Source organism: Dermochelys coriacea, chromosome 6 (assembly GCF_009764565.3).
Source record: "Dermochelys coriacea isolate rDerCor1 chromosome 6, rDerCor1.pri.v4, whole genome shotgun sequence".
In the NCBI taxonomy this organism is placed as follows: Eukaryota; Metazoa; Chordata; order Testudines; family Dermochelyidae; genus Dermochelys; species Dermochelys coriacea.
The window spans coordinates 61,394,427-61,421,353 of record NC_050073.1 but is presented as its reverse complement, the minus strand read 5'-3'; the positions used below and the strand labels follow the sequence as shown (position 1 = coordinate 61,421,353).

General features: G+C 40.5%; 1 protein-coding gene across 12 annotated transcripts in view; it reads right to left on the bottom strand.

Moving 5' to 3' along the window:
* The window catches only part of PCNX1 (pecanex 1), a 136,438-nt gene extending 109,790 nt beyond the window's left edge, over positions 1-26,648 (bottom strand). For 2 of the 12 annotated variants that reach the window (XM_043517852.1, XM_043517853.1), the window contains exons 1-7: positions 26,391-26,645; positions 17,508-17,716; positions 10,598-10,703; positions 5,970-6,015; positions 5,854-5,871; positions 4,339-4,428; positions 535-2,226 (exon numbers count right to left, since the gene is read on the bottom strand). In XM_043517852.1, the coding sequence (XP_043373787.1) occupies positions 535-2,226; positions 4,339-4,428; positions 5,854-5,871; positions 5,970-6,015; positions 10,598-10,703; positions 17,508-17,716; positions 26,391-26,543 (2,314 nt within the window). In that variant the 5' untranslated portion in view covers positions 26,544-26,645. Of the gene's footprint in view, positions 1-534; positions 2,227-4,338; positions 4,429-5,717; positions 5,900-5,969; positions 6,016-10,597; positions 10,704-17,507; positions 17,717-26,390 lie in introns of those variants that run through there. The other 10 variants (XM_043517859.1, XM_043517860.1, XM_043517854.1 and 7 more) reach the window with 8 other exon arrangements.
* Positions 26,649-26,927: the final 279 nt, after the last annotated feature.

Sequence of the window (26,927 nt, the reverse complement as noted above, 5' to 3'; positions counted from 1 at the left end):
AAGCAATTCAAGACACAAGGGCAGATAAAAAAAACAAACAAACAAACAAACAAACAAACATTAAGTTTAGTGCCAAACCATGCTAGACAATTTCAGTTAACAGGCACAGAAGGGTTATTCTTACAATTTCAAGAAGCACAAAGTCTCAAAAAAAAGCTTATAATTTAATGTAGGATTTTTTAAATTTTTTTTTAGAGCAATCGTGAAACAGGTCTAATCTCAGTTACAATGATGTAACCCAAAGACACAGTTTTGGTAAAAAAACAACAACAACAAAAAAACAACAAAGAATATTGACAATGGATTCTATAATATTTCATTACATGCCCTCACACACAGTCCCAAAAGTTTTGCGTCCTCTAAAACACAGAGCTTCCATGGGGAAGCTTTTCTTTTGTCTCCAGTAAAACTAAACCAGAACAGGATGAAGAACTGAAGGACAGTTTATGTTATAAGTCAAAGAGCAAGTAATCATGGATACCAAATTTAGTAGCAACATGCAGTGATGTTATCTCTGGTAGCTTTGTTACTTACCTCCACCTGCTGATTCTTGCTCTTCCCCTTCGGGAAACATAGCTTGGCTTGGTAAGCTATTCCTAGAACGAGTGACTGACTCTAAATGCGAAGCCCTTCCCAATAGAGATAGCTCATCTAGCACCTCTCCCTCTTTGGCCTCCAAATCTGATTTTGAAGTGGTTAATTGTTTTATGTTACTTGGTGCCACTAAGCTATTTGGGTTATTTAAACAGGCTACAGTACCACTGTCCAGACTTAATACTCTGGCACGACTCTTCACACTGTTAGTGCTAGAAGTTCGACGTGTTGAACGTTTTTTGCTAATTCCTTCAGAGCCTAAATGGGCTTTGTAGGTGTTCAAGTCTGGGACTCCTCTTTCTTTAACGTATTTGGTCTTTAGAGCATTGTACTTGCCCTCAGGAGACTGGCATGAATGGGAAGTGGTGCTGGAAGAGCTATCACTGCTGAACTGGTGGGTTGACTGCATGCTTGAAGTCCTGCTCAAGTCACTCTGATCACTGGAGTCCTCGTCATGACAAAACACAGCGCTTTGGGGTTTGGTTCCAGACACACCTCGAAAGGAAACATATTCCCTATGCCGGCTTGAGTCAAAACTACTAGCCCGTTTTTTTCCTGTCCGTCTCCTGCTCGGTTTATGAACAGAAGCTGTCCGGTGGATTAAGTTAGAGGATTTAGGTCTTACATCTCCTTCCTTTTGTTTACCACCTGTTTCTTTACAAGTTCTTGAATCAACTAAGGCAGCCAATTTCTCACTCTGATCATCTCTTGTTTCAGCAGCCTTCCCAGGTGACCTGTCTATTTGTGTAGTTAGTTCATTGGCATGTGGGTTCTTATTGGCTTCTTCTGAAACAGAGGTACTAAGACCCCTTTGACTGTGTATCTCATCGGATGTGTTAGAATCCTTTGCTTCTTGAACACCACTATTAGTGCTCATTTCTACAGCAGTCCTTTCACTACTAGACCTTTTATCCGCAGCAGAGCTACTGTCATCCTCCGAGTCAGTACAGCAGTCCTTTTTCTTGCTGTTCTCTCTCTCTTCTCTAGGAGACTCCTCATGCTCTGACAACACATTTTCTACACGAGTTGAACTGGTCTGCTCACTTTTGTAGCTACTGATGGTACTGTTAGTGTCACGATCAATTCCACTGCAATAGCTTTCTGTTGAACCACTACTCCTACCACTCAGGCTTCTCAGACTATCCACGCTTTTGTCTGCTTTCAAAGATTTGCTCTTCCCACTTTTGGCCAGCTGTTGGGGGCTACTACTTTTCAGGATGTCATCTAACTGAAAGACTCCTGAAATACAAGAGTTCTCAGCTAAGGAGTCTTTAGATCCACAATGGGGTTTGGAAGCTTCTAACTCACTGACTGGATCTAGTCCTCGTCTTTGTTGATAGAGAGGGAAGTCATTTAGAGAAGCATCTGGAAAAGCAACAGCAGAGCTAGAGGTCCTTGGCACACCTCGTGGTCTGTGATCTTTTCTATAGGAGTGGGAATGCAAAGGTACAAGAGAAGCCACTTCAGTATCACATGCACTAGATAGAGACTGATCCACATGGTGGTTGTTAGGGAGGCACACTTTATCACTGTTGTCCCTTGGCAAATCCTGTCCAGAGGATAACGAAGGCTGGATTGAGACAAAGGAGTCATTGGAGACCAGATGAAGAATCTTCTGATCAGCTGCCAAATCTGTGTAAGTGTACATGTGAAAATATTAAAGTCAGTAAGACATACAGCTTTGCTTTTCTACTACCAGGTTACAAAAGAAACAGTTCAGTGAAAAGTTAGTTAGTTGCTATGACAGTAATAAATAAGTTTTACAGGTCCAGTTAGCTAGACTGCAGCATTTCAGGTTCTGGGAGACTTGCTGAGCAGTAAGTTAGTAGACAATGCCCGCAAAAATACAAATATCGCTGCAGCCCTCATGTGAGAATTAAACATGGGCTACATTACCAAACACTAAGAAGTAAGATAGGACTGTGTCAAGACAGAGCACAGTTGTACATTATTTGTATCGAGATTTATACATCAATACTTCGACAGAATAGAATTATTAAACATTATGTCCCATCACACCTTATTACTGAAGGTCAAAAAAGCGATTCCTCTTCTTTAGTGATCTTTGTCACATATTTAATGTTCTTTGATGCAGTATGTGCATCAAGCCCCCTTTTTTTTTTTTTTGTAAAAAAAGGATCAGATCTGCTCCTTTGAAGGAAAATACAGTAAATGTGACTACATTCACCATCTCACATAAATTTAAAAAAAAAGTGATCAGAGCAGTCACTGCAATAAGATCCCATGACTGAAGTGACTTAAGTAGATCCAAAAGATATACAGAAAAACCCATTGAGTGCAATAGTTTCCTACCATAGACTATAAAATGCTATTAACAAATCTGCATACACTAGCAGCGAACAGCTGGATCACACTCCACCTGAAAGTGAAGTTATTAGAATTCTTCTAAACTGCAGAGTTGAATCCCAGATTTAGGTAAACAAGTAGTTGCTACTTATTCAAAATTGAACTGCAGTTGTACTCTGGAAAATGGTGATGTAAAAAGTGCATCATGAGGTTTCATATATCTCAACAACTGCAGTATCACATGCACTAAAATTACAATTATTTACATTATATTTACAGAAAGATTTTGCCTTCTGCCTGCCTTGCAGAAAGCATCAAGAGTGAAGCTCTTTTTCTTCTTGTGCATTACCACCAATATAGAAGGCCTGGAGGCCAAATTAGGCCAACACAGTTACCACCCCTCATTGTTTACAGTGGGTTCATACAAGCGTAACTAACTGATTGGAACTTAATACATAGTAGATCTGCCTATGCACAAGAAGGAGCAGAATCCAGATGACTCTCAGCTAGCACTGCTAAGCTGGAGTAGAAAGTCTGAAACTTACTTGTCAGCGAGGCAAATAGTCGTGACTCTGAATACACAGGGAACCTAGCTACTGGGTAAGATGGTGCAATTTATACTTAGCCATTACTTAGGTGCACTCCTCTGAAATATGACGAAGAGAAGTCATCATGAAAAAAATTCTCTAGGCTGCAAATTTATACTAAGCTTCACATCTAACAAGATTTTTTCATGGAGTTATAAACCCATGAAAACAGGTTTAAAAATAAAACTACTGACAACCATAGAATATAAGTTAACATGCAATGAAAAGATGCATGATCACACATTTTCAGGCATCACAGTAACAGTTCTCTCACATACTGCTGCAACATGCAGTTTCTGATCCTGCAAGCATTTTGCTGTAAATATGCCCTCAAATACAAAAACCCACTCCAAAATCTTACTAACCTTTTGTAATTTGTACCTAACTACACCAGCGTCATGCCTTTTAGAGTTTTCAGTGGCAAGGGGGCAGAATGTACAGCATACATCCAATACCCTTTGGACGATGCCAAAAAAATTGAGCATGCATCCAAAGGGTGAACTTCAGAGGATGCACACTGTATATCCCAAGGGCTTACTGTAATTAAGAAGAAACTCCAAGACACTATCTTTTTGGTTCCAGCTAAAAAATAAATGAATTATCCACATTCTGTCCAGCAGTATCAACAGTGACACAACATGAGCTTCATGTAACAGACCCTTACAAAAAAACTAACACTTCAGTTAAATGTATGACCAACAATGAGGTTTTGAGTTGTTCTAAACTAACATTTATTAAAGTGACATTAGGAGGACTGAATAGCCCCAGTGAAGTGCATAGCGATATAGAAGTTTTATGGCAATCATGGATCATAATGCCTGATTAAAGCACAATAAATCAGAAGTCTCACCTTGTTCTTCACTCCCTTCTTTACAAAGACTACAACTCCGGCCAAGACTTAAACTGATATCATCAGAAGTCTTCGCAGTGTCAGTATCTCCTGTATATTGTAAAAACATATTAGTGCTCAAAATATTAACTTTTAAATCTATTGAGGGTACACTTTAAAAAAAATATTTCTCTTACAAGTAAGATGCTAAACATAACAAGATTCAAAATTTGCACTAAGACCTCAGCTTAGTCACTTTGCTTGAAAATGTTTTAACTACCATAATTAAGAAAGTAACAAGTTTACTATAATAGAAAGGAATTGAAGAAAAGTGTCTACTTTATCAGTTAGTTTTACTTTGTGTATAAGCAGGTTCTCCTTTTGATTGTGTGGGTCTTCAATATAGCAAGTGGGAAAGGAAAGGATACTCTTACAGAGAGAAAAAGGAAAATGCAAGCCTGATGAAAATTTAGTTTCTCTCAGAGGTGGACAGCTGAAGCTACTTTTTAATTTTTTTTTTTTTTAAAACAGTAGATTTTAAATTTACAATATCCCTTAAAATAAGCTTGACATGCAACTTCACAAAACAGCAATCATGTCAATTCTCTAATAGAAGATGGAGCATATTAAGAGTTTGCCAGGTAATGCAGTAAGCTAGGTTAATCATGCTAGCTTGACTGTATTTTGCAGACAGTAAGTTATTTGCTTTTAATAGTTTTGGGATTTTTTTTTTTAAATAAATCTGTAATAAGAAATGTTGCCTATTTTTGAAAGCAACATTCTGATTAATGAAGACTAGCAGAAACAAAATGCTATGACTTTCCTTGAGCCTTGCTTACATTAGGGTTTTTAGTCACTGGAACAAAGCATCCACACAACACACTGGTATGAACTGTGACTTACACTGCTGCAGCTTCCCCAGTTTGAAGCCATGTTAATCTACACTGGTACAAGACACAGTTTACACCAGTGTACAGCTTTTCTATCAGAATTTTGCACAAATACAGCCACACTAGTGGCTAAAAAACTATGGAAGGGTGATCAGAACCATGAAGAGGATAAAAATGTACATAGATTGACTAACAAGGCAGGGAAGAAAACCAATTATTTCCTTATTTAAATTAAAAAGTTGCACATTTAAGGAGGCCACCTTCCATTTTGCCTGTTACAAATTATCTTTTCCACTAAAACTTATTTTAAAATAGTTATTCTAGACAATACTACTTCTCTCCTTATTTGCTGGATCCTTAGCATCCAGTAATATCAAGTTAAAGTAGTGGTCAACCTGCTGTAATGGCTGCAGGGGAAGTAATAAATGAGTACTTGAAAGGATAGGGAGCAAGGGAGAGGAGAAAAAAGTCAAGTAAGCACCTTTCTGGGACATGTACAAGTATAGATACCTTTCAGGAAGTGAGACAACATGGATTTCTTTGCTTTCCTTTCCCAGTGAAGTTTTAAAAAGTTTCTCTGCACTTGTAATTACAAGGCTCAAATAATTAAGAATTTGTCCAGTCAGCACGCAGTGTACTCACTCACCCCTATAACAATGGCAGGCTGAAAGATAAAGATGGTGGAAAGAATCTGGAAACATCACATCGACACTGACTTGAAATGCTCCTGCAAAGCAATATTAAGGATAGGCAGAATCTTACCTTTGATGGTTGCTGTTGTTCCAAGACGAGATAATCCTGATCCAATCTGGAAACAGGGCATATTTAAAAAAAAAAAAAAAAAAAAAAGGAGGAAAAGAAGAGTAAGCCTTTTCCAAGTTACATGGCACCTGCTGTTTCATAGCGTGGCAATGTGTGTACATTATTTACTTATACACGTAAGAGAGATTTTAGGTGCCAAACAATCCTTTGTGTCTTCACAACTGTTTGTGAATGGTAAGCCATCTAATTTATTATATCTATTAAAGAGTTAACACTAAGGCTCTACCTAATTTGCAATATTATGGATCCCACAATATTAGGCTTCCATTGCAATTTTAAGCTTACTTTGCACAGTCCACAATTTTGCATATATTTTGAGGTTTGTAACACACACTTGTTCTCCATTAATACAGTAGAACCCCATTTATATGAGCTGATAGGGGCTGGAGCTCCTGATGTCAACCCCAGGCATTAATGACAGTAAAATAGTTCAAGCAAAACGTCTGGGTTATCAAAAAAAAAATGCATAACAATACTTGAGTGTTTATATTGCTCCAGGAAAATTTTTTTTTAAAACAAATAGATCTTCCCTGGCTTTTTCAAATTACCGCAATTAATAAAGGACCATTATTACTTTTTCCATGATTTTCCATTTCTTGTCTCCAACTCAGCTGCAATTACTTGACAATCATCCCACAATTCAAGTAGGGCTATAGTTATTACCAAGTAGCATTCTTTTCTTTATAGCCATTGGAAGTAGAGACTTCAGTCTTTTTAAATTTGCAGACTTTAACCTGACAGCTTCCCTTTAAATTATCCAATATTGAAATAAACCACAACAACATTGTTGCCAGGCTGACAAGAGCCAGGCTATAGATGCCTATAAAGATGAAGCCTATAATGGTCCAAGAAAAAAAAAAAACAACTGATATTGAAATATTTGTTCCCATTTCCTTTAACCTGTTTAAAATAATAAGCAGAGACATATTGGTGATGAGGATCCAGCTATGCAATACTGGGAGTCTATATTGTCCGAGTTATAGAAGACAGCTTTGGACAACTGGTGATCATGACTACACTATTAAAGCATAAATCTCTCTGACAAGCTGCATGGCAATAACCGATTGTATAGATGAAATCTTAACAAGTTATGCTGAAATCCCAAAAGCATATCCAGAACACAACTCACTTACTCAATCAGTTTTGATCCTGGCAACTACTTCTGAAGCATACAATTAATAATAAATCTGAAAAGTATTACTATAGGGCCTAAGAAATCAAATCACAGACCAGGATTTGATCCTGGCAACTACTTCTGAAGCATACAATTAATAATAAATCTGAAAAGTATTACTATAGTGCCTAAGAAATCAAATCACAGACCAGGATCCCATTGTGCTAGGTGCTGTACAAAATAGAACAGAGTCCCTGTCCCAGAGAGATTACAATTTAAGCTTTTTTTTTTTTCCTTTTTTTTTTTTTTTTTAAATAGAGCATACACATTAATTTTAGCTTTGTGCTCTGGATGGTACAGTAACAATAGCATGTGTTTATGCAGCTGTGAGAAAAATTAAGAACCCAGATTCATAAACTATTCAATTTTTATGCATGAAGGGCTTCGGTACTCCTAAAGTGATGAAACCCTTGGAAAACACAAAGCTGACCCTCTTGGTTGGTTTTGCTGCTACACTCCCAAGCCACTTCCCAGGTTCCTCATCCACCACTGCCACAGAATCCTTCAAAAACAGACCAGCAGCAACAAATACCTCCTACTGTGTTCTGACCATGTGAAGTTATTTTAGCCTGCAGATTAGCAGGCTCTCTTTTTGCTGTTGCTCCCACTTGCTCAGCTGGTTATCCCACTCTCCACCACATTACACCCTTTCCCTTTATGAAAGGGATTTAAGAACAAAGTTAAAATGGCTGATTACAGCGAAGGGGTGACAGGAGAAACCAAAGTCCAAAACACCTCACCCTAAGAAAAATCTGTAACAGATTTGAATTAGTTTGATAAATCTTGCAGAGCAGTAGCTGTTTAATAGCTCGAGCTTGTGTTATGTTAAGAACTTTTAGCTTTCTTCACATATTTTGCTTCAAATTATCCCCATTAAGTACATAACGTAAGAAAACAAATACATTCAAGATACAAGTTTTACTGCAGAAGGCCAAAATATACTTTTGTCTTTGCATCACATTTGCAACCAACCACCAGTTAAAAAGGCAAGACTTGCTTAATTTCTAAAGAAAGCTGGATACATTTCTTTACCTTCAAGCATTAAAATTAACATTTTATTTCAGAATGTTCTCTTTATGAACTATGTCTTCACTTTACATGAAAGCTGCAGGAGGGTATATAATCCACTTTTTTGAACAATTCAGTGGAGTCGAAGTTTACCTCATTAGTTCTATTAAAAAGCCATACAAGCACGCAGACAAATTCTGCTTCCTCACTCAACACTAGAGCTAAATGAATAACTGTTTTTTTTCCAGTTTGGTGACTGACATGAAAAATGCAGAAAAATATTCAGTTAATTTTGAACTGGAAGTGTTTTTAGGGTATGGGGTTTTTTAAACAAAAACAAAAAGCCAAAACAAGGATGGTTCAAGTCAAATGAAACAAGATGTTATTTAGAATCAACATTTCATTTCGAAACAAACTTCCAAAACTGTTCCTTTGAAAGTGTAAAAATGGAACAGATTTCCAAAAAAGATTTCAGCTGAAACTATTCATTAAATTCAGCAACTCAAATGTGCAAATAGTTACCCAAAAAAGGTATATTTTTGTGAACTTTCTATCCACTGAAATTTTTTTGTCGAGCTCCACTCAGCACTACGGAAGGGAAGAGGTCCAATACATAGTGATAGTAGTATACTTTCAGCTAAAATAGTCATTAACACATTAGATTGAAAAAAAAAAAAAAGCCACAGGAATTTACTTGCTATAAGCATTTCCCCTATTCTGCTTATGATTTACTGGTTTGAAAAGGAAACTATCCAGGTTGACAGGCTGAAACTTGAAAATGGAAGAAGAGATGGAAAGAATATACAGCAGAAAGCAAAAAGGAGTGGCAGCCGAAAACAAAGGGATTATGTAAAGCACCATCCTTACTTCATCTTCATGAAGAAAGGAGGTGGGTCATACTGCCACAATCCAGCTATTTTCTCCTGTAAATCTTGCTGCCTTCAAGTGTTTTGCTGAACAAGCAGAATTGGTACATAAGCACTAGAAAAAGTTAATTCCTCCAATGCATTTAAGCCATACACAAGGCTCAGGTGTTTACTGCCCCTATGCCCAGTTAATATTACAGCTTCCATGATTTGAGAATAGCAGGTCCCAATTTTTCCAGCACAGATGCAGCTTTAATCCATCCTCCTCCTCCATTATGGAGCCAAAGAACACTGTGCAGTTAGCATTAAAACACACAAGAATGGGTCACAAGCTGCAGAAAGCAGCTTGTGCTCTCTCCATGTGCTTTAAACATTACCAGTCATACCAGTGCATCAAAATCACAGAGGAGTGTTTATAAAGCCACAAACTGTTTAAGTTCCCTTCAAAATTGGTCTGCACCTATGGGGGAAGATATAAATATAGATGTATATGTATATATATAAAACCAACACTGGTTTAAAGAGCCCTCTTGTTATTATAAGAATATATTCCTCCCACAACCCCAAAATACTTGTTCTATTTAAAAGATGCTAGCAGCAAGTTCTTACAGTACTGCCCTGATGGGGAGGGAGAGGAAAACAGAAAGCCACGATACCTACTTTCCGCAAGATAGGTGGACAAGAGAGAATGACCAACCTTCTAAAAAGTGAGTGTCCATGTTTAGTGAAGGAAATAATTCTTTGCTGTGAACATACTTCATTTTCGAGTTCCCATGTAATGCTATAGAAAATTAGGGCATAATACAATTACATTAAAACTGAAATCTGAAATTCACAAAATTTGGCTTGCCATTTTGGCTACAGCGGCCCAAAATTATAACCCCTCCCCACCCCGCTTCCTCTCATACCTCCAAAAAATGAATCAGAGGATTAAAGTAACTGGGACACTGACACAGTTCTTCTTGGAATGAGAGAGATTTAGCATCTCTCCATTCCCACCAGCTTGTTCTGTTTCCTTTAGCCAACATTTATGACTGCTGACCCTAATACGTCAAGAGTAAGGTCTCTCAAAAAAGCCAGTTTGCACAATGAGAAATAGCCGCACAAGGTAGTAATGGAAAAAACTTATTAGGAAGAAACTTCCACTCAGTTTTCTTAGCAACTTAAATGAAATTTGCCATTTTGGGTAACTAAAAAGGTTAATTTAATATGGAAGTGCTAGGTAAGAAGTTCCCAAAGAAATGAAGTTGTAGAGCTAATGGAGTAGCTCCCAAAGAAATGAAGTTGTAGAGCTAATGGAGTAGGAAAGAAAAGGCATTTCAACTATTGGTCCTAGGGCACTGAAGAAGTGTTTTACAAAGAAACAAAAACAAAAACAAAAAAAAAGAACAGGGTGACAGAACTGACTGTTTAAGTTTTTCTTTTGATGGAAAAAAGGGGGACCACAAGCTTACTGGGAACAGCAACAAAGACTGCAGTAATGATTAGATAGCAGTAGTTGGATTAGCTTTAATTCCTACCTGGTTATTTGGGTCTAGAGCAGCATAAGAATTGCGTGAACTGCAGCCAACTGGGGGAGTGGCTTCTCGTATGAACTCGGACATCTCAATCCCTCCACCAGGGTCACTAAAGAAAAAGTAAAAAGACAATACGATGTTTTTAAACCACTATTTCCATTACCTTTACTCATATTTGCTAGTAATTCAAAAGGCACAATGTTTCAGGTCCTGATTTAATACAGGCTCTTTGGGTTTGGTGTGGTTTTTTTTAAACTTCAAGGTATGTGAACAAATAGATACCAAAGTACATTTTCTACTTCACTTACCATGTGCCATGCTCGCAGGGTTTGGTCACACTGCAATCTGGCTATTTTGGACTTGTGCAAAGGCTCTTGGAGACAATGCAAAGCAGTCCCTGAAGACATTCTAATTTATGCTGGGAACTAGAATGGTCCCCAGCCACCTCCTGAACCTGAGCTTAAGAATTAGGGCCAGAGGATTTCGAGCAGGATAAACTTAATCTTATTTAAACTAAAATTAACAGATTTTCAGCCAGCCTACACAGACCAAAAGCTGGAGCCTTCTGCTATAGAAGTTTATGAATGGGATAAATAGGCTAATACTTGAAAATGGGACCCCATTTTGGCACGGCTCAACAGTGTAAAGTATATAGCAGCAAGTAACTATTCCTTAAACTGCAGCATTCCTGCTAACATCAACAATCGTTGTGCAGATCCAGGAAAGCAAACACTGAATTCTGACTCACTAACTTAAGTCTTAGCTAAAACAGTGGATATTCCTTAAATGGTTTTAAAATAAATGAAGAGTAAAATAAAGTTGAAATGAGTATTTCAGTTTAATTACAGTATACATTACAGCCGCAACTGTGCTAGTATAATAATGCCTTGCAAAAATATTCCTATTTTTCCCCCATTGAGTAGCATACTCAGAAATGTTGCATGCATTTAAAACATTAGCATGCACATTACTTCTCAATATGAATTTTCAGATGGGTGGGTTAAGCAAAATTGGCACAGCTTTCTTTTAAATGAGCTTAAAAAAAAAGCTAGCATGAGGATTATTTCACCCCACTAGGGCTCCCTTATACAAGTAAACCTAGAGTTGTACAGCAGTCATCCCTAGCAGGATATAAGAGACTGACAAAGCATTATTGAAGCTGGGAATATATAAAAAGTTTTGCAGGCACAGGAAGAATGGATTTCAAAACTCAAATCACGGCATCTATAAAGGATTTTGCAACTCCTCAGAACTCAGACCTTCAATTTACAACCAACCAATTATAATCTTGGGTGAATTATATGTGCATTTGTTTTCCCTATGAAATACTGGAATTTGTCCATTCCTGATTATCTGTTGACTTCTCAAGTGAATTCTGAGTGAGAGAGAAGTTGCCAGTTTCAGAACAAGAGTCACAGAAGCAGACATGAAGTTATCATACACAGATGGGAAGAAAACTTAATGCAAAAGCTATGTCCAGAACAAGCAGTAACAATGAGACTAGAAGTTCGAAATTAAGAGATGAGACAGTCATGAGATACGGAGTTAGTAACTTGAAAAGGTCAGGAAAAATTAGCAGTTATTTCAATGTCAACTACCACGATCTTATTTAAATTGGCTAGAAACACTGAGTTCAGCTAGTAACCGTAACAATGAATTTAAGCATAAATGCAGTGTAAATAAAATCTTGAAAGCTTAGTAGCCTGACTGAACATTACAGTAAAGCCACCTCCAAGGAAAAACCAAAAAACAATTTTATTTAAGAAGTCAGCAATTTTGTGATCTGGAAGTTACCAGTTTAGGTCCATGAAAGTGAATTGACAATCTGTCATTTTCAAAAATTGGCCTTCTGACTTGGAAACTGAACACACTAGGTGCAAAGTGTGTTCTCTTTGTAACTGTACGTACAGACTACGCAATGTCATGTGTGCAGCTTCCTTGACCAATTATCTCCAAAGAATATAAACTTTTAAAAAAAGCAAGTGTTTCATAGTGATTTGTGCTGAAGTGTGCTATGGCAGAAGTTTTTTTAAACAAGTTTCAGATTTACAAGGGGTGTTCAAGAAAAGGATTTGACAATCCATCTGCACCCCATAAAAAACAGACCCTGCAATTAATTAGCTACAGATAGAAACACACAAAGAAGTGAAGTCAGAATTTTAAAACCCTTTTTGATCAAAGTTCCAGTTTCTGAACGGAAACAGGCTGTAAACTGCTGTTGGCAGCAAATATACGGCCAGATTGACAGGCTTCTTTCTACATGCTCACTTTCAGGTGCCTGATGAATGCTGTTTCCTGAAAGTGCCAGTCTGCAAAAACCAGCTACAAACTTCAGAAGGAAGGAGGTCAGAGCAGTTAATTTTTGAAGTAGTATTACAAGTGTTTTTTGGATTGTATTTTGTCCCTCTGAACAAAGGGCATATGGTAGGGGGGGCCTGGTTTGGCATACTAAACCAAAGAATACCAGGTATTTAATTCCAGCTCTTATGCAGACTCCATTTTTAGCCTAGGCCAAGTCAATTACTACTTGACCAAGTAGTCCCCTCCCCATGTACCCATCCCAAATATCTGTAGAAGGGGGATAATACCTACCAACTATAAAGGAGGTTGTGAGGGTTAGCTGGCCAATGTTTGTAAGTCGTAACAGACAAACACCAAATATTGTCAGTCACTGTCAGCGCAACAAAGGTGTGACAAGATTATGACTGTCAACAGATGGCTTAGGCAGTGGTGCTATAAGGAGGGCTTTGGGATGTATGGCCACTGGGAGGCATTCACGGACAGAGGACAGTTCTCTCGGGATGGACTTCATCTGAGTAGGGAAGGAAATAGACTTCTAGGATGGAGGCTGGCACAACTGATAAAGAGAGCTTTAAACTAGGAATTAGGGGGAGATGGTTGGGAGATGTCCAGGAAATCTCCACGCCGGATTTTAGCATTGAGAGGGAAGACGACGAAGTACGAAAGGATACAGCCGTGGGTAGGAGAATGTATATAAGGAGCGAGGGTGGTGTGGATACTAGTCTAATAGGTTATACTGGCTGTAGAATGACTGTGCCTAATAGGGTACAAAATGTGAGCGAGGCCAAACAGCAAAAATTAAGATGTTTATACACCAATGTGAGGAGCCTAGGTAACAAAATGGAGGAACTAGAGCTACTGGTGGAGGAAGCGAAACCAGATATTATAGGGATAACAAAAACATGGTGGAATAGTAGTCATGACTGGACTACAGGTATTGAAGGGTATGTGCTGTTTAGGAAAGACAGAAACAAAGGTAAAGGTGGTGGAGTAGCATTGTATATCAATGATGAGGTAGAACGTAAAGAAATAAGAAGCGATGCAATGGATAAGACAGAGTCCGTCTGGGCAAAAATTACATTGGGGAAGAAAACTAGTAGAGCCTCCCCTATGATAGTGCTTGGGGTGTGCTATAGACCTCCGGGATCTAATCTGGATATGGATAGAGCCCTTTTTAATGTCTTTAATAAAGTAAATACTAATGGAAACTGCATGATCATGGGAGACTAACTTCCCAGATATAGACTGGAGGACCAGTGCTAGTAATAATAATAGGGCTCAGATTTTCCTAGATGCGATAGCTGATGGATTCCTTCATCAAGCAGTTGCTGAACCGACTAGAGGGGATGCCATTTTAGATTTAATTTTGGTGAGTAGCGAGGACCTCATAGAAGAAATGGTTGTAGGGGACAATCTTGGCTCAAGTGATCATGAGCTAATTCAGTTCAAACTAAATGGAAGGATTAACAAAAATAAATCTGCAACTAGGGTTTTTGATTTCAAAAGGGCTGACTTTCAAAAATTAAGGAAATTAGTTAGGGAAGTGGATTGGACTGAAGAATTTATGGATCTAAAGGTAGAGGAGGCCTGGGATTACTTTAAATCAAAGCTGCAGAAGCTAGGGGAAAAAATTCATAGGCAGGAGTTGTAGACCAAGCTGGATGAGCAATCATCTCAGAGAGGTGATTAAGAAGAAGCAGAAAGCATACAGGGAGTGGAAGATGGGAGGGATCAGCAAGGAAAGCTACCTAATTGAGGTCAGAACATGTAGGGATAAAGTGAGAAAGGCCAAAAGCCATGTAGAGTTGGACCTTGCAAAGGGAATTAAAACCAATAGTAAAAGGTTCTATAGCCATATAAATAAGAAGAAAATTAAGAAAGAAGAAGTGGGGCCGCTTAATACTGAGGATGGAGTGGAGGTTAAAGATAATCTAGGCATGGCCCAATATCTAAACAAATACTTTGCCTCAGTCTTTAATAGGATCTTAGGGATAATGGTAGCATGACAAATGGGAAGGAGGATATAGACGTAGATATTACCATATCAGAGGTAGAAGCGAAACTGAAACAGCTTAATGGGACTAAATCGGGGGGCCCAGATAATCTTCATCCAAGAATATTAAAGGAATTGGCACCTGAAATTGCAAGCCCATTAGCAAGAATTTTTAATGTATCTGTAAACTCAGGAATAGTACCGAATGATTGGAGAATTGCTAATATAGTTCCTATTTTTTAAGAAAGGAAAAAAAAAGTGATCCGGGTAACTACAGGCCAGTTAGTTTGACATCTGTAGTATGCAAGGTCCTGGAAAAAATTTTGAAGGAGAAATTAGTTAAGGACATTGAAGTCAATGGTAAATGGGACAAAATACAACATGGTTTTACAAAAGGTAGATCGTGCCAAACAAACCTAATCTCCTTTTTTGAAAAAGTAACAGACTTTTTAGATAAAGGAAATGCAGTGGATCTAATTTACCTAGATTTCAGTAAGGCATTTGATACCGTGCCACATGGGGAATTATTAGTTAAATTGGAGAAGATGGAGATCAATATGAACATCAAAAGGTGGATAAGGAATTGGTTAAAGGGGAGACTGCAACGGGTCCTACTGAAAGGCGAACTGTCAGGTTGGAGGGAGGTTACCAGTGGAGTTCCTCAGGGATCGGTTTTGGGACCAATCTTATTTAATCTTTTTATTACTGACCTTGGCACAAAAAGTGGGAGTGTGCTAATAAAGTTTGCAGATGATACAAAGCTGGGAGGTATTGCCAATTCAGAGAAGGATCGGGATATTATACAGGAGGATCTGGATGACCTTGTAAACTGGACTAATAGTAATAGGATGAAATTTAATAGTGAGAAGTGTAAGGTTATGCATTTAGGGATTAATAACAAGAATTTTAGTTATAAGTTGGGGACGCATCAATTAGAAGCAACGGAAGAGGAGAAGGACCTTGGAGTATTGGTTGATCATAGGATGACTATGAGCTGCCCATGTGATATGGCTGTGAAAAAAGCTAATGTGGTTTTGGGATGCATCAGGAGAGGCATTTCCAGTAGGGATAAGGAGGTTTTAGTACCATTATACAAGGCACTGGTGAGACCTCACCTAGAATACTGTGTGCAGTTCTGGTCTCCCATGTTTAAAAAGGATGAATTCAAACTGGAGCAGGTACAGAGAAGGGCTACTAGGATGATCTGAGGAATGGAAAACTTGTCTTATGAAAGGAGACTTAAGGAGCTTGGCTTGTTTAGCCTAACTAAAAGAAGGTTGAGGGGAGATATGATTGCTCTCTATAAATATATCAGAGGGATAAATATAGGAGAGGGAGAGGAATTATTTAAGCTCAGCACCAATGTGGACACAAGAACAAATGGGTATAAACTGGCCACCAGGAAGTTTTGACTTGAAATCAGACAAAGGTTTTTAACCATCAGAGGAGTGAAGTTTTGGAATAGCCTTCCAAGGGAAGCAGTGGGGGCAAAAGATCTATCTGGTTTTAAGATTCTACTCGATAAGTTTATGGAGGAGATGGTATGATGGGATAATGGGATTTTGGTAAGTAATTGATCTTTAAAGTTTCAGGGTAAATAGGACTAATCCCCTGAGATGGAATATTAGATGGATGGGATCTGAGTTACCCAGGAAAGAATTTTCTGTAGTATCTGGCTGGTGAATCTTGCCCATATGCTCAGGGTTTAGCTGATTGCCATATTTGGGGTCCGGAAGGAATTTTCCTCCAGGGCAGATTGGAGAGGCCCTGGAGGTTTTTCGCCTTCCTCTGTAGCATGGGGCATGGTTGACTTGAGGGAGGCTTCTCTGCTCCTTGAAGACTTTGAACCATGATTTAAGGACTTCAATAGCTCAGACATGGGTGAGGTTTTTCATATGAGTGGGTGGGTGAGATTCTGTGGCCTGCGCTGAGCAGGAGGTTGGACTAGATGATCAGAATGGTCCCTTCTGACCTTAGTATCTATGAATCTATGACCTGAACATTAAATCATTATCAATATCATCATCATTAGAAGGTACTTGCAGAATCAGAACCTTAGCCAAAATTTCCATTTGATTAGATACACTTATAGCCATCTAGAATCCACCAGTAGAGTTGAGTGTTTAATTGATTTCCTACATTTGGAAAAAGGTGGTTTTTGGAACCATTAAACTAGAAAGCTACAATGTGATGCCATCTCTAAAGAGATGCACCACTAACACTAGTTTGAACTTCAGTTAAGAGCAAATCTAAATAAACTCTCCCCACAAAAAAGATTTCCCTGCATGGAGTTGGGAACAGGGCCACTATGAGAGGCATAGAACTTGTGGATCTTCCAGATGGGCAAGTGGAGAGTATGCTGTTACATATTAAACTCCACCCTCAAACTCACAAAATTACATTAAATAAGGTACATTTCAGGCAGTTGCTGTTCCAGATTGACTTTAAAAAGCCATTTGACTCCCTGAAACATCCAAAGTTACAAATATAGTTAATATCCCCACAGGTTTTTCACATTACCTTGATTTACCAGTTATCAGCCTGATGAGGACTACTGTTACAAGTAAGTAGTGCATGCAGACACAGCTTTGACCATGTAAGCAGATGCAGCTCTCTTACCTGGGCCCATTGCTGTCTGTTCTCCTGGTTGAAGTATTGCCTTGTTCAGTTTTTGCACCCCTGTCCATATGTTGATTGGCATTCCTCTCCACAATTTCTCCCTCATCCAATGCCCTGTGCAAACGGTAGTTCACCATTTTCAGAACAATGAAGAGAGCTGCTATCACTGGACAGTAGACTGCTACTATCACCATTGAAGAAGGAAGGGCCTTTCAAAAGGAAAATTAAAAAAAATGAAGACAAGATCACCAAGCATGTATAAAATTGTTTGAGTGCGTAGTAACAGAATTTTATTTGTGCCCTGTACACTTTCACCATTCCCCAAAACTGATTTTTTATATTAAAAAAAGAAAAAGACACATATAGGATATCAGCATGTAAGACTTGTTTCAACTTGTTTTTTCAAACCTGAAAAGGGGACTCAGGTGGGAATCAATTTACAGGGTGCCAAGAGTGGACATGGAGTGGGGATGACTGGGCAGCAAGGTCTCATGATCAATTTGTTTTAGTCAATGAAAAGCAGCGACAATGTGAACTGTGGAAAGAGTTTGGGGGGGGGGGGTGAGGTGAGGGAGGAGGAAAAAGATCCTGTTTAGATAAGTTAACAAATCAAGTCAGAACACAACAGCTACTCCCACACGCTAGACACCAGTATCATGGCAGCTTAACATGTTTTCCTGCCTATGCAGAAATATTGTTTATATCACACAGACTAGACACCAGAAATTAAGCCTCACCAGAAATTAACCTGCAAGACTGCACGGTTCAAGGAACATTTGTGCTAGAACAGCTATACATGCCCAGAAGGAAGTAGAAACACAACAAAGGTGACCTGGAAAGGATTTTTCACACTACCACCACACACGCGTTGTTCTGATGTGTAAAAGAGCCCAACATTTTTTTTCAACTTATTCCAACCGAAGGATGAAAAAATGAGAGCTGATCTTGCCAGGTTTTGCTGAAAGACCAATAAGAGGTCTCCGGGAACTCTGACTCTAATTGAAGGAGCAAAGATGTTCCTCTAGTTTTAACCCCATCTCTCAAGGCTGTGTCTAACATAAGAGCCTGGTAGAAGTCCAGGCACAACCCGATAACTACTTTCTAAAGCATGCACAAAAGAGATGAGAGGAATACCTTTGCAGTAGAGATACATCACAGTTTCTGCAGCACTTCCAATCTCCACCTCTCTGGAGAATTACTTTTGCTTGTTATTCTGTAACTTGTATTTCCCCACCCCCATGTTTTTGACTTCTAACCTGCCTTGTTGCTCTTGCTGAAGCTCATTAAATCTTTAACAGACCCAGCAGAACGTCAGCAGCAGTAAGAGGTGCTGGAATTAGCAGAGCACCTAGCAGGTGTTAGGAACTCCTAAGTAGTCAGTCCAGGGAACCGATACAAGCTTTTCCCATTTACATACATGTTGGTAGTGATGATGCTGCAAGAACTTTAAACTATAACTGCAAGCATCAACAGGTCCCAATTAGAGAAAGACAGGAGTTAGAGGTGTGGTTGATAAACTCCCTTTGAATGTTTGAAAACAAAACAAACAGGTCAAAAAGAAAATTTCACCATGAAATTGATTCACTAACTCAAAATATTTTAAACTTGTCTGGAGCAGAGTAGCTTAGGTAGGGGTCCAAAGTTGTTTTTTTAAAGTGTGGTACAGTTGCGCAAGAGAAAGAAAGAACTTAGTTTTAGGCCAAGACATCAACATTTAAATTTTTTCAATAAACTTATCCAGCCGTTACTTTAACTAAGCTACTATCATAATCACTAACATGTCACTAACAATCTACTGATCAATTAACCCACTCCATGGAATTCAGTGCTTTTGTTCAGTTAGAAAAAGACTGCTTGTAAAAACAGATTTGCAAAGCCAATACACTTGACTTTTGAGCTAGTTTCTTGAAGGGGGGGGGGGGAATTGTGCCTGTGTCAGACTTAAATATACTTCTGGTTAAGCAGGCCTGTAAAGATCAGCCAAACAAATCTTAGAAGCAGGATCCATAGGGAAATACATTTTATTTTCTACTTTGAATTAGAGGACAAGTTACTGGTTTATATTAGGTTTCAGAGTAGCAGCCGTGTTAGTCTGTATTCGCAAAAAGAAAAGGAGTACTTGTGCCACCTTAGAGACTAACAAATTTATTAGAGCATAAGCTTTTGTGAGCTACAGTTCATTTCATCGGATGCATCCGATGAAGTGAGCTGTAGCTCACGAAAGCTTATGCTCTAATAAATTTGTTAGTCTTTAAGGTGCCACAAGTACTCCTTTTCTTTTTGGTTTATATTAGCAGCCATTGAAAAGGGATAGATAATAAGACAGAAAATACTGTAATGCCATTATAAAAATCCATGGTACGCACACACCTTGAAAACTGGGTGCAGTTCTGGTTGCCCCACCACAAAAAGATATACTAGAATTGGAAAAGGTGCATAGAAAGGCAATCAGAATAATTAGGAGAGATTAAAAAGACTGACTGGTCATCTTAGAAAAGAGAACTATAGGGGGAGGGGGGAAAATATGATAGGTCTATAAAATCATGAATGGTATGGAGAAAGTGAATAAGCAAGTATTACGTATCCTTTCACATAAAACAAGAACTAAGGGTCACCCGTGAAATTAAAAGGCAGCAGGTTTAAAGGGGCGGTGGGGGGAAACAAGAAGGAAATACTTTTTCAACACAACACAGTCAGCCGGTGGAATTTGTTGTGAAGGCCAAAAGTATAACTGGGTTTAAAAAAAAAAATAGATCAGTTTAGGTACCTATTTGCTATGAACAGCCATTAGCCAAGATGATCAGAGATGCAACCGCATGCTCCAGCTGTCCCTAAACTCCAAACTGCCAGAAGGTGGAACTAGACAGCAGAGGATGGATCACTCAAAATTGTCTTGTTCTGTTCATTCCCTGTGAAGCATCTGGCACTGGCCAATGTCAGAGACAGGATGCTGGACTAGATGGGCTAGTTTTCTGCCCCCGTATGGCCATTCTTATGGCAAGTAACTTAAGGTTTCACAGTAACAGAGAACACTGGATTAAATACATTGAGCCAAAAAAGAAAGTTATAGATTTGAAATGAGGTAAACATGAGCGTTGTGTTTCATGACCAAATGTGATAACTAAGATGGTCTATTTCAGTCTGAAAGAATCCAATCATCACATATGTCCTTTATCTCATAACTATTACATTGCATAGCAATTCTTAAAGTTTGAACAGTAATGCTCATAAAAATGCCTTCTTATACTGGTTAAAGCCACACTTAATGGAGACATGCATTGCATGAGCCTTCCTGCACAGATCTCACACTCACAATTTTGCAACTTCATCTTGACCTACAAGCACATATACTATTCTAATCCTGGGCCTTTCCTGAGAAGACTGCCAGTTGGGCTTCATTCATTATGGTCCTATAATGAGAACAAATTTTGATGAAGTCTAACAATGACTTCACAACTGAGGGCTAGTCTTCATTGGCAATGCTTTAACATGCCTTGTGTGATTGTGGCACAGTTCTCCCAGTGCTCTAAAAAAACATCTCCACAAAGAGCGCGGCTCCCAGTGCTGGTTCACTGTCTACACTTGCACTTTACAGTGCTGAAATCTGCTGCGCTTAGGGAGGTTTTTTTTCACATCCCTGAGCGAGAAAGTTGCCGTGCTGTAAATTGCCAGTGTAGACAAGCCCACACTCTCACCTGTGACTGAAACAAAGCTACTACTTCGGAGAGGTTAGATTAGTTATTAGTTTTTGTCACTCTGCCTCTTTTGTATAAATATCCCATTTTAAACCTCAGAGAAATCCTGTTCATTAGTTTGCTGCACATACCGCTTATTCTACAATATTTTTGCAGCTCTAGTATGTGGTACAGATAAAAATCATAAGCCTGTACTAAACTGACTTGTCTCTTAAAGGAACTAATTGTTGGTAGGATATACTTCAAAAGATCAAGTAGACAAAATTCAAGTACTGCTTGTTCATTAGATGGAGGGTGGAAAAGAGCTTTTTAAAAACGTACAAATTAATTCAACTCAGCAAAAAAAAAAAAAAGTTTTATTTTTTAATACTGGCTAGACACAATTTGCAAATTCAGGCTGCTCAACTAAAGATTTCTCCATAAAGTTTATACCTCTGTTTTGGAACAGCCAAATCTGGGGCTTCAGGCAATCCAAACTGAAAAATATTTGTTTAAGAACTTCTGACTTTGAAGCATTTGGGCGTCCTGGGAGATTTAACAGGAAGTTTATGACATTTCCTCTGCAGTAATATGCAGAGTGCTACAGTTTGAGTTAAAGTTTGACCAAATTGGAGTCAATACTGAATGTTTTTAGATAGCCTGTAGAACATGATGCTGCAATATTATTAATTGCAAGAAGTAAGGTCCCACATTTTATATGCTGCATCTAGTTGTTAGTTTTATTTAAAGCTTACAGAATAGATAATACTTGAAGCACTAAAAAAGCTGGGCCCAAGCCCAAGATAATTCCAGGTTTTTCACTTATATTTCTCAAAATCTGTGAAGACATCCTCCAAGTATATGAATGGCCACACTGGATCAGACCAAAGGTCCATTTAGTCCAGTATCCTGTCTTCTGACAGTGGCCAATGCCAGGTGCCCCAGAGGGAATTAACAGAACGGGTAATCATCAAGCGATCCACCCCGTCGCCCATTGCCTGCTTCTGGAAAACAGAGGCTGTGGGGCACCATCTCTGTCATCCTGGCTAATAGCCATTGATGGACCTATCCTCCATGAACTTATCAAGTTCTTTTTTGTATGATGCATTTATGACCTCAACTGTTAAGTTACAATGAAGAGTAGGAATAATGGGATTTTCTGAAAAAACAAATCTAGTTGGGAAAACCTCCATCATACTAAGTACCACTTAGAGAAAGCAAGCACAAAGTCACAGGGAAAACATCTAACTGAAAGGCATTCCAGTCCCTAGGCTTCCTCGCTGTAATCATGGAACCATACCTATTTGTCTAAAAAGTCCTACCATAAAACTCACTTCTACATTAAATTACATTTAAATGTCCTGTTTATGTATGTCTGGCTATTATATCAATTCCAGTTATCTAAAGAGATCTTGACATTATAGATACAGACATATTCCGCAAACATGTCCATGCTTAGCAATAATGGGTGAAATCCTGGCTCCAGTGAAGTAAGTGGCAAGACTCCCATTCATTTCAGTGGAGCCAAGATTTCCCCCATTTCATTTCTGAGTGCTTTTTTTTGTTTTGGATGGGGGAGTGGAGAGTTTAAAATAATATGGGCAGTGATTTGAATACTACATTTACTGGACTAACAGTTTGCATTTATATAATATTCATTTCAAGAGACTTCTACTCCTGTCTCTAGCATGACCTGCTAGACCAGAGGTGTGAAAACTACAGCCCGCGGGACCCTCCTGCCTGGCCCCTGAGCTCCTGGCCCAGGAGGCTCATCCCCGGCCTCTCCCCTGCAGCCTCAGCTCACTGCGCCACCAGCGCAATGCTCTGGGCAGCGGAGTAGTGAGCTCCTGGGGCAGCACAGCTGCAGAGCCCGGTCTGACCCGGTGCTCTGTGCTGCAGCGCCACGATCCACCGGTGCTCCAGGCAGTGCAGTAAGGGGGCAAGGAGTGGGGGGGTTGGATAGAGGGCAGGGGAATTCAGGGTGGTGGTCAGGGGGTGGAGGGGTGGATAGGGTCGGGGTGGTCGAATGGGGGCAGGGGTCCCAGAGGGGAGGGCAGTCAGGAAGGAGAGGAGGGGTTGGACAGGGCGGCGGGGGGCAGTCAGGAGACAGGGGGGTTGGATGGGGCAGCGGTCCCAGGGGAGCCGGATGGGGCGGGCAGGCCACACACCCCCTCCCCTAACTGCCCCCCCCCCACAATTTCCAAAACCTGATGCAGCCCTCAGGCCAAAAAGTTTGCCCACCCCTGTGCTAGATGATGCTGTGACTAGTCACTTCCCCTTCCTGTGCCTCAGGGCTTGTATGCATTTAAAATGCTGCAGTGGCACAGCTCCACTGTTTCCACCTCTCGGGGAGTCTGAAGAGCTCCTGTCTATGGGCGGCTCCTGGGGAAGAGGGTGAAGGAGTGGGCTGCTGGGGAGCCCAGCCCAGCCCTGCCCTGTTTGCCCCCTACCAGCCTCTCTCCTCCAGTAGATGGAGGTTCCTGCCTCATGTGGTGTCTCCAGGAGGAAGCATGGGTCAATGGGCCTGTATACTTGGATTGAGGCACAGGAATCTAACAGTTGAAATTAACAAGGTTTTGTTTTCTGCTGTATGTGTACTGATCATTGAGTATGTGTACATCTCTGGGAACAGAATAGGTTAACAGTTGATGCTAAAAGCAAACAGAACAGTCCCACAGACTTTTGGTGCAACAAACTACATCTTTAGACAATGGAGATATATTTGAACTTAATAGTTTGAAGGACAAGCTGCATCCTCTCAGGTAAAGTATTTCTTGCCTAAAAACTAAGTTACACTTGAATGTAATTTGATTATAAAAACTTAAGTCACCTTTACCCTCAGAGAGCTTGCTACAAGCAAAGAACTGGAGGGACTTTGTGGTCTTCCTACCACAGGATATTTTAGAAATAAGTCCCAAACATTACTACTCTAAAGCAGCAAAACAAGTGGGAATTTGTTCCTAGAATTTCCTATTGTGGGAAAACACATGAGGTTTTACAAAAGTTAAATGTAATAAGATCTCCCAGCATTTGAAATCTTTGTTTTAAAAATAACATAGGCTGTTTGTCAGCAAACTACTTTGAAGCTAGTTTAGAAATCCTCTCCTACAAAGTAGTTATGAGCCACACTCCAAAAACAAAAACACCTGGCTTCCTCCAGGGATGTTTAACAAATGCTGCTTAACTGTGCAATTCCTGGAAAGATACAGTTCCAGAATACCAACGGTAAATGATGCTTTTAAAAAAAGGACATTCAGGAATAAGATGACCATAGTCATTCTGTCTGTTTAGTTTATGTCTAGACAACACTTAAAAACGGCAAAGGGTGGAAAAGGGAGAACAGCCAAATATGATCCAATTTGCTTTAATTTGTGACTAATCTTCCTACTTATTCTCGGAGCATTGGCATTTGCTGTTGCATCTTTTGTTTGTCCAAGGCAATGGAGAATTTTTTTCTAATTACCTCAAAAAGAAACAGCTTGTTTGTTTGCTTTTGCCTGCTTTTTCTGTCTTTTGTATCAAAACACACAGACAGGCAGAAATAGTGCTTAAAGTTTCACTTAAGGCAAACACCCCTAAAGCACCAACTCATGCTGCAAAAGCTGCACAAGACTCAGGTGTTACTCCAATTCCATCAGGTATCAGAAAAGGACAGAGAAGATCCTTTCTAAAGGAGTTTCCTGAATGGACATCTTGCTGTTTGTTACAATGTTTATGGCAAGCCCTAGCAACACTACTAATTAAATAAGCTATTTGTCAAGCATGACCTATGATGGTGTCACTTGAATAAAATACGTGGACAGAGTTGGCCTCAGGCTTTGTTGCAAGGATAGGTTCCTGAGTTAGTGTTTTTGTTGTGTGATGTATGATTGCTGGTGAGTATTTGCTTCAGGTTGGGGAGGTTGTCTGCAAGCGAGGACTGGCTTGTCTCCCAAGATCTGTGAGAGTGAGGGATCATTTTTCAGGATAGGTTGTAGATCCTTGATGATGCACTGGAGAGGTTTTAGTTGGGGGCTGAAGGTGATGGCTAGTGGTGCCCTGTTATTTTCTTTGTTGCGCCTATCCTGTAGTAGGTGACTTCAGATTGACAGAGCCAGAAGAGAACAATGGAGAGAACACAACAAAAACACTAACCCAGAACCTATCCTTGCAACAAAGCCCAATGCCAACTCTGTCCACATATTTATTCAAGTGACACCATCATAGGACCTAATCACATGAGCCACGCCATCAGGGGCTCGTTCACCTGCACATCTGACAGTGTGATATATGTGATCATGTGCCTGCAATGCCCCTCTGCCATGTAGGTTGGCCAAACTGGACAGTCTCTATGCAAAAAAAATAAATGGACACAAATCTGACATCAGGAATCATAACATTCAAAAACTGATAAGAGAACACTTCAACCTCTCTGGTCACTTGGTAACAGACTTAAAGGTGGCAATTTTGCAACAGAAAAGCTTCAAAACCAGACTCCAGCGAGAAACTGCTGAGCTTGAATTAATATGTAAACTAGATACCATTAACTTGGGTTTGAACAGAGACTGAGAGTGGTGGAGTCATTACACATATTGAATCTATTTCCCCATGTTAAGTATCCTCACATATTCTTGTCAACTGTCTAAATGAGCCATCTTGATCATCACTACAAAAGTTTTTTTTCGCCTGCTAATAGCTCATCTGAATTAACTAGCCTCTTACAGTTGGTATGGCTGCTTCCACCTTTTCATGTTCTCTGTATGCATATATAGGTGTTCCATTCTGTGCATCCCAAGAAGTGAGCTGTAGCCCACAAAAGCTTATGCTCAAATAAACTGGTTAGTCTCTAAGGTGCCACAAGTACTCCTGTTCTTTTTGAGGAAGTTTAGAAAATCCAAGTGGTCTCTCTCGTCTTTCCCCCACCCGGGAATTTTAACCATAAATGGAATTAAGCAGGAAGGGCCCCGCAGGAGCTGGCAGGGACGGGGCCGTACACTCCTACCCCCTCCCCCGGCTAGGGTATTCACAAGGCTTCAGCTCGGATTCAGCCCAGGTGGAGCAGAAGCAGCCCGAAGACCTGGGGGGCAGCAGACCCCGGCCCCCGCGGTGGGGGGGAAGGAGGGGGGAGGGGAAAGCCCTGAGAGAGGCAGCGCCCCGGCACACGCAACCACTGCCGCGCACGCGAGCACGGGGGGTGGGGCTGTGCGAGGCGGGTGGGGGCCGCACTCACCATGTAGAGAGTGAAGGGGAAGCCCAGCAGGAAGAGCCACAGATACAGGTGCAGCGCGTTAACCCCGGCGCCATGGTGCGGGTCCTGGTACCAACCACCGCTTAGCGCCGCCCACACGCCCTGGCGCAGGATCTGCAGCGCCTGGGAGCCCATCGCGGCCCTGCTCTATCCGCCCTGCGAGCCCGGCCAGAGCCGCCTCCCGCCTGCTCCCCGAGACAGCCCGCCCGTCCGCTGCCGCCAACACCGCCTCCTCCCCGCCAACGCCGCCGCCATCTTAGGTCCGGGCCCCCGGCCGCCCCCGCGCCGCCTCTGGACCGGCAGCCCTTGCGGCTGGAGCCGCCCGCCCCTCCCAGGGAGAGACAACGAGCGGCGCTGCCTGATAGAGCGGCGTCCCCGGCCAAGCCCGCCCCGCCTGGAGCGCCCCCGTGCGGCGTGGAGGGAGGAGCAGCACTTGAGTCAGGAGAGCAGGGGCTGCCGCTTGCCTCGGCCAGGAGACCGTGCTGCAGGGCCGGGGCTGGGAAAGAGCCGCCTCACCTG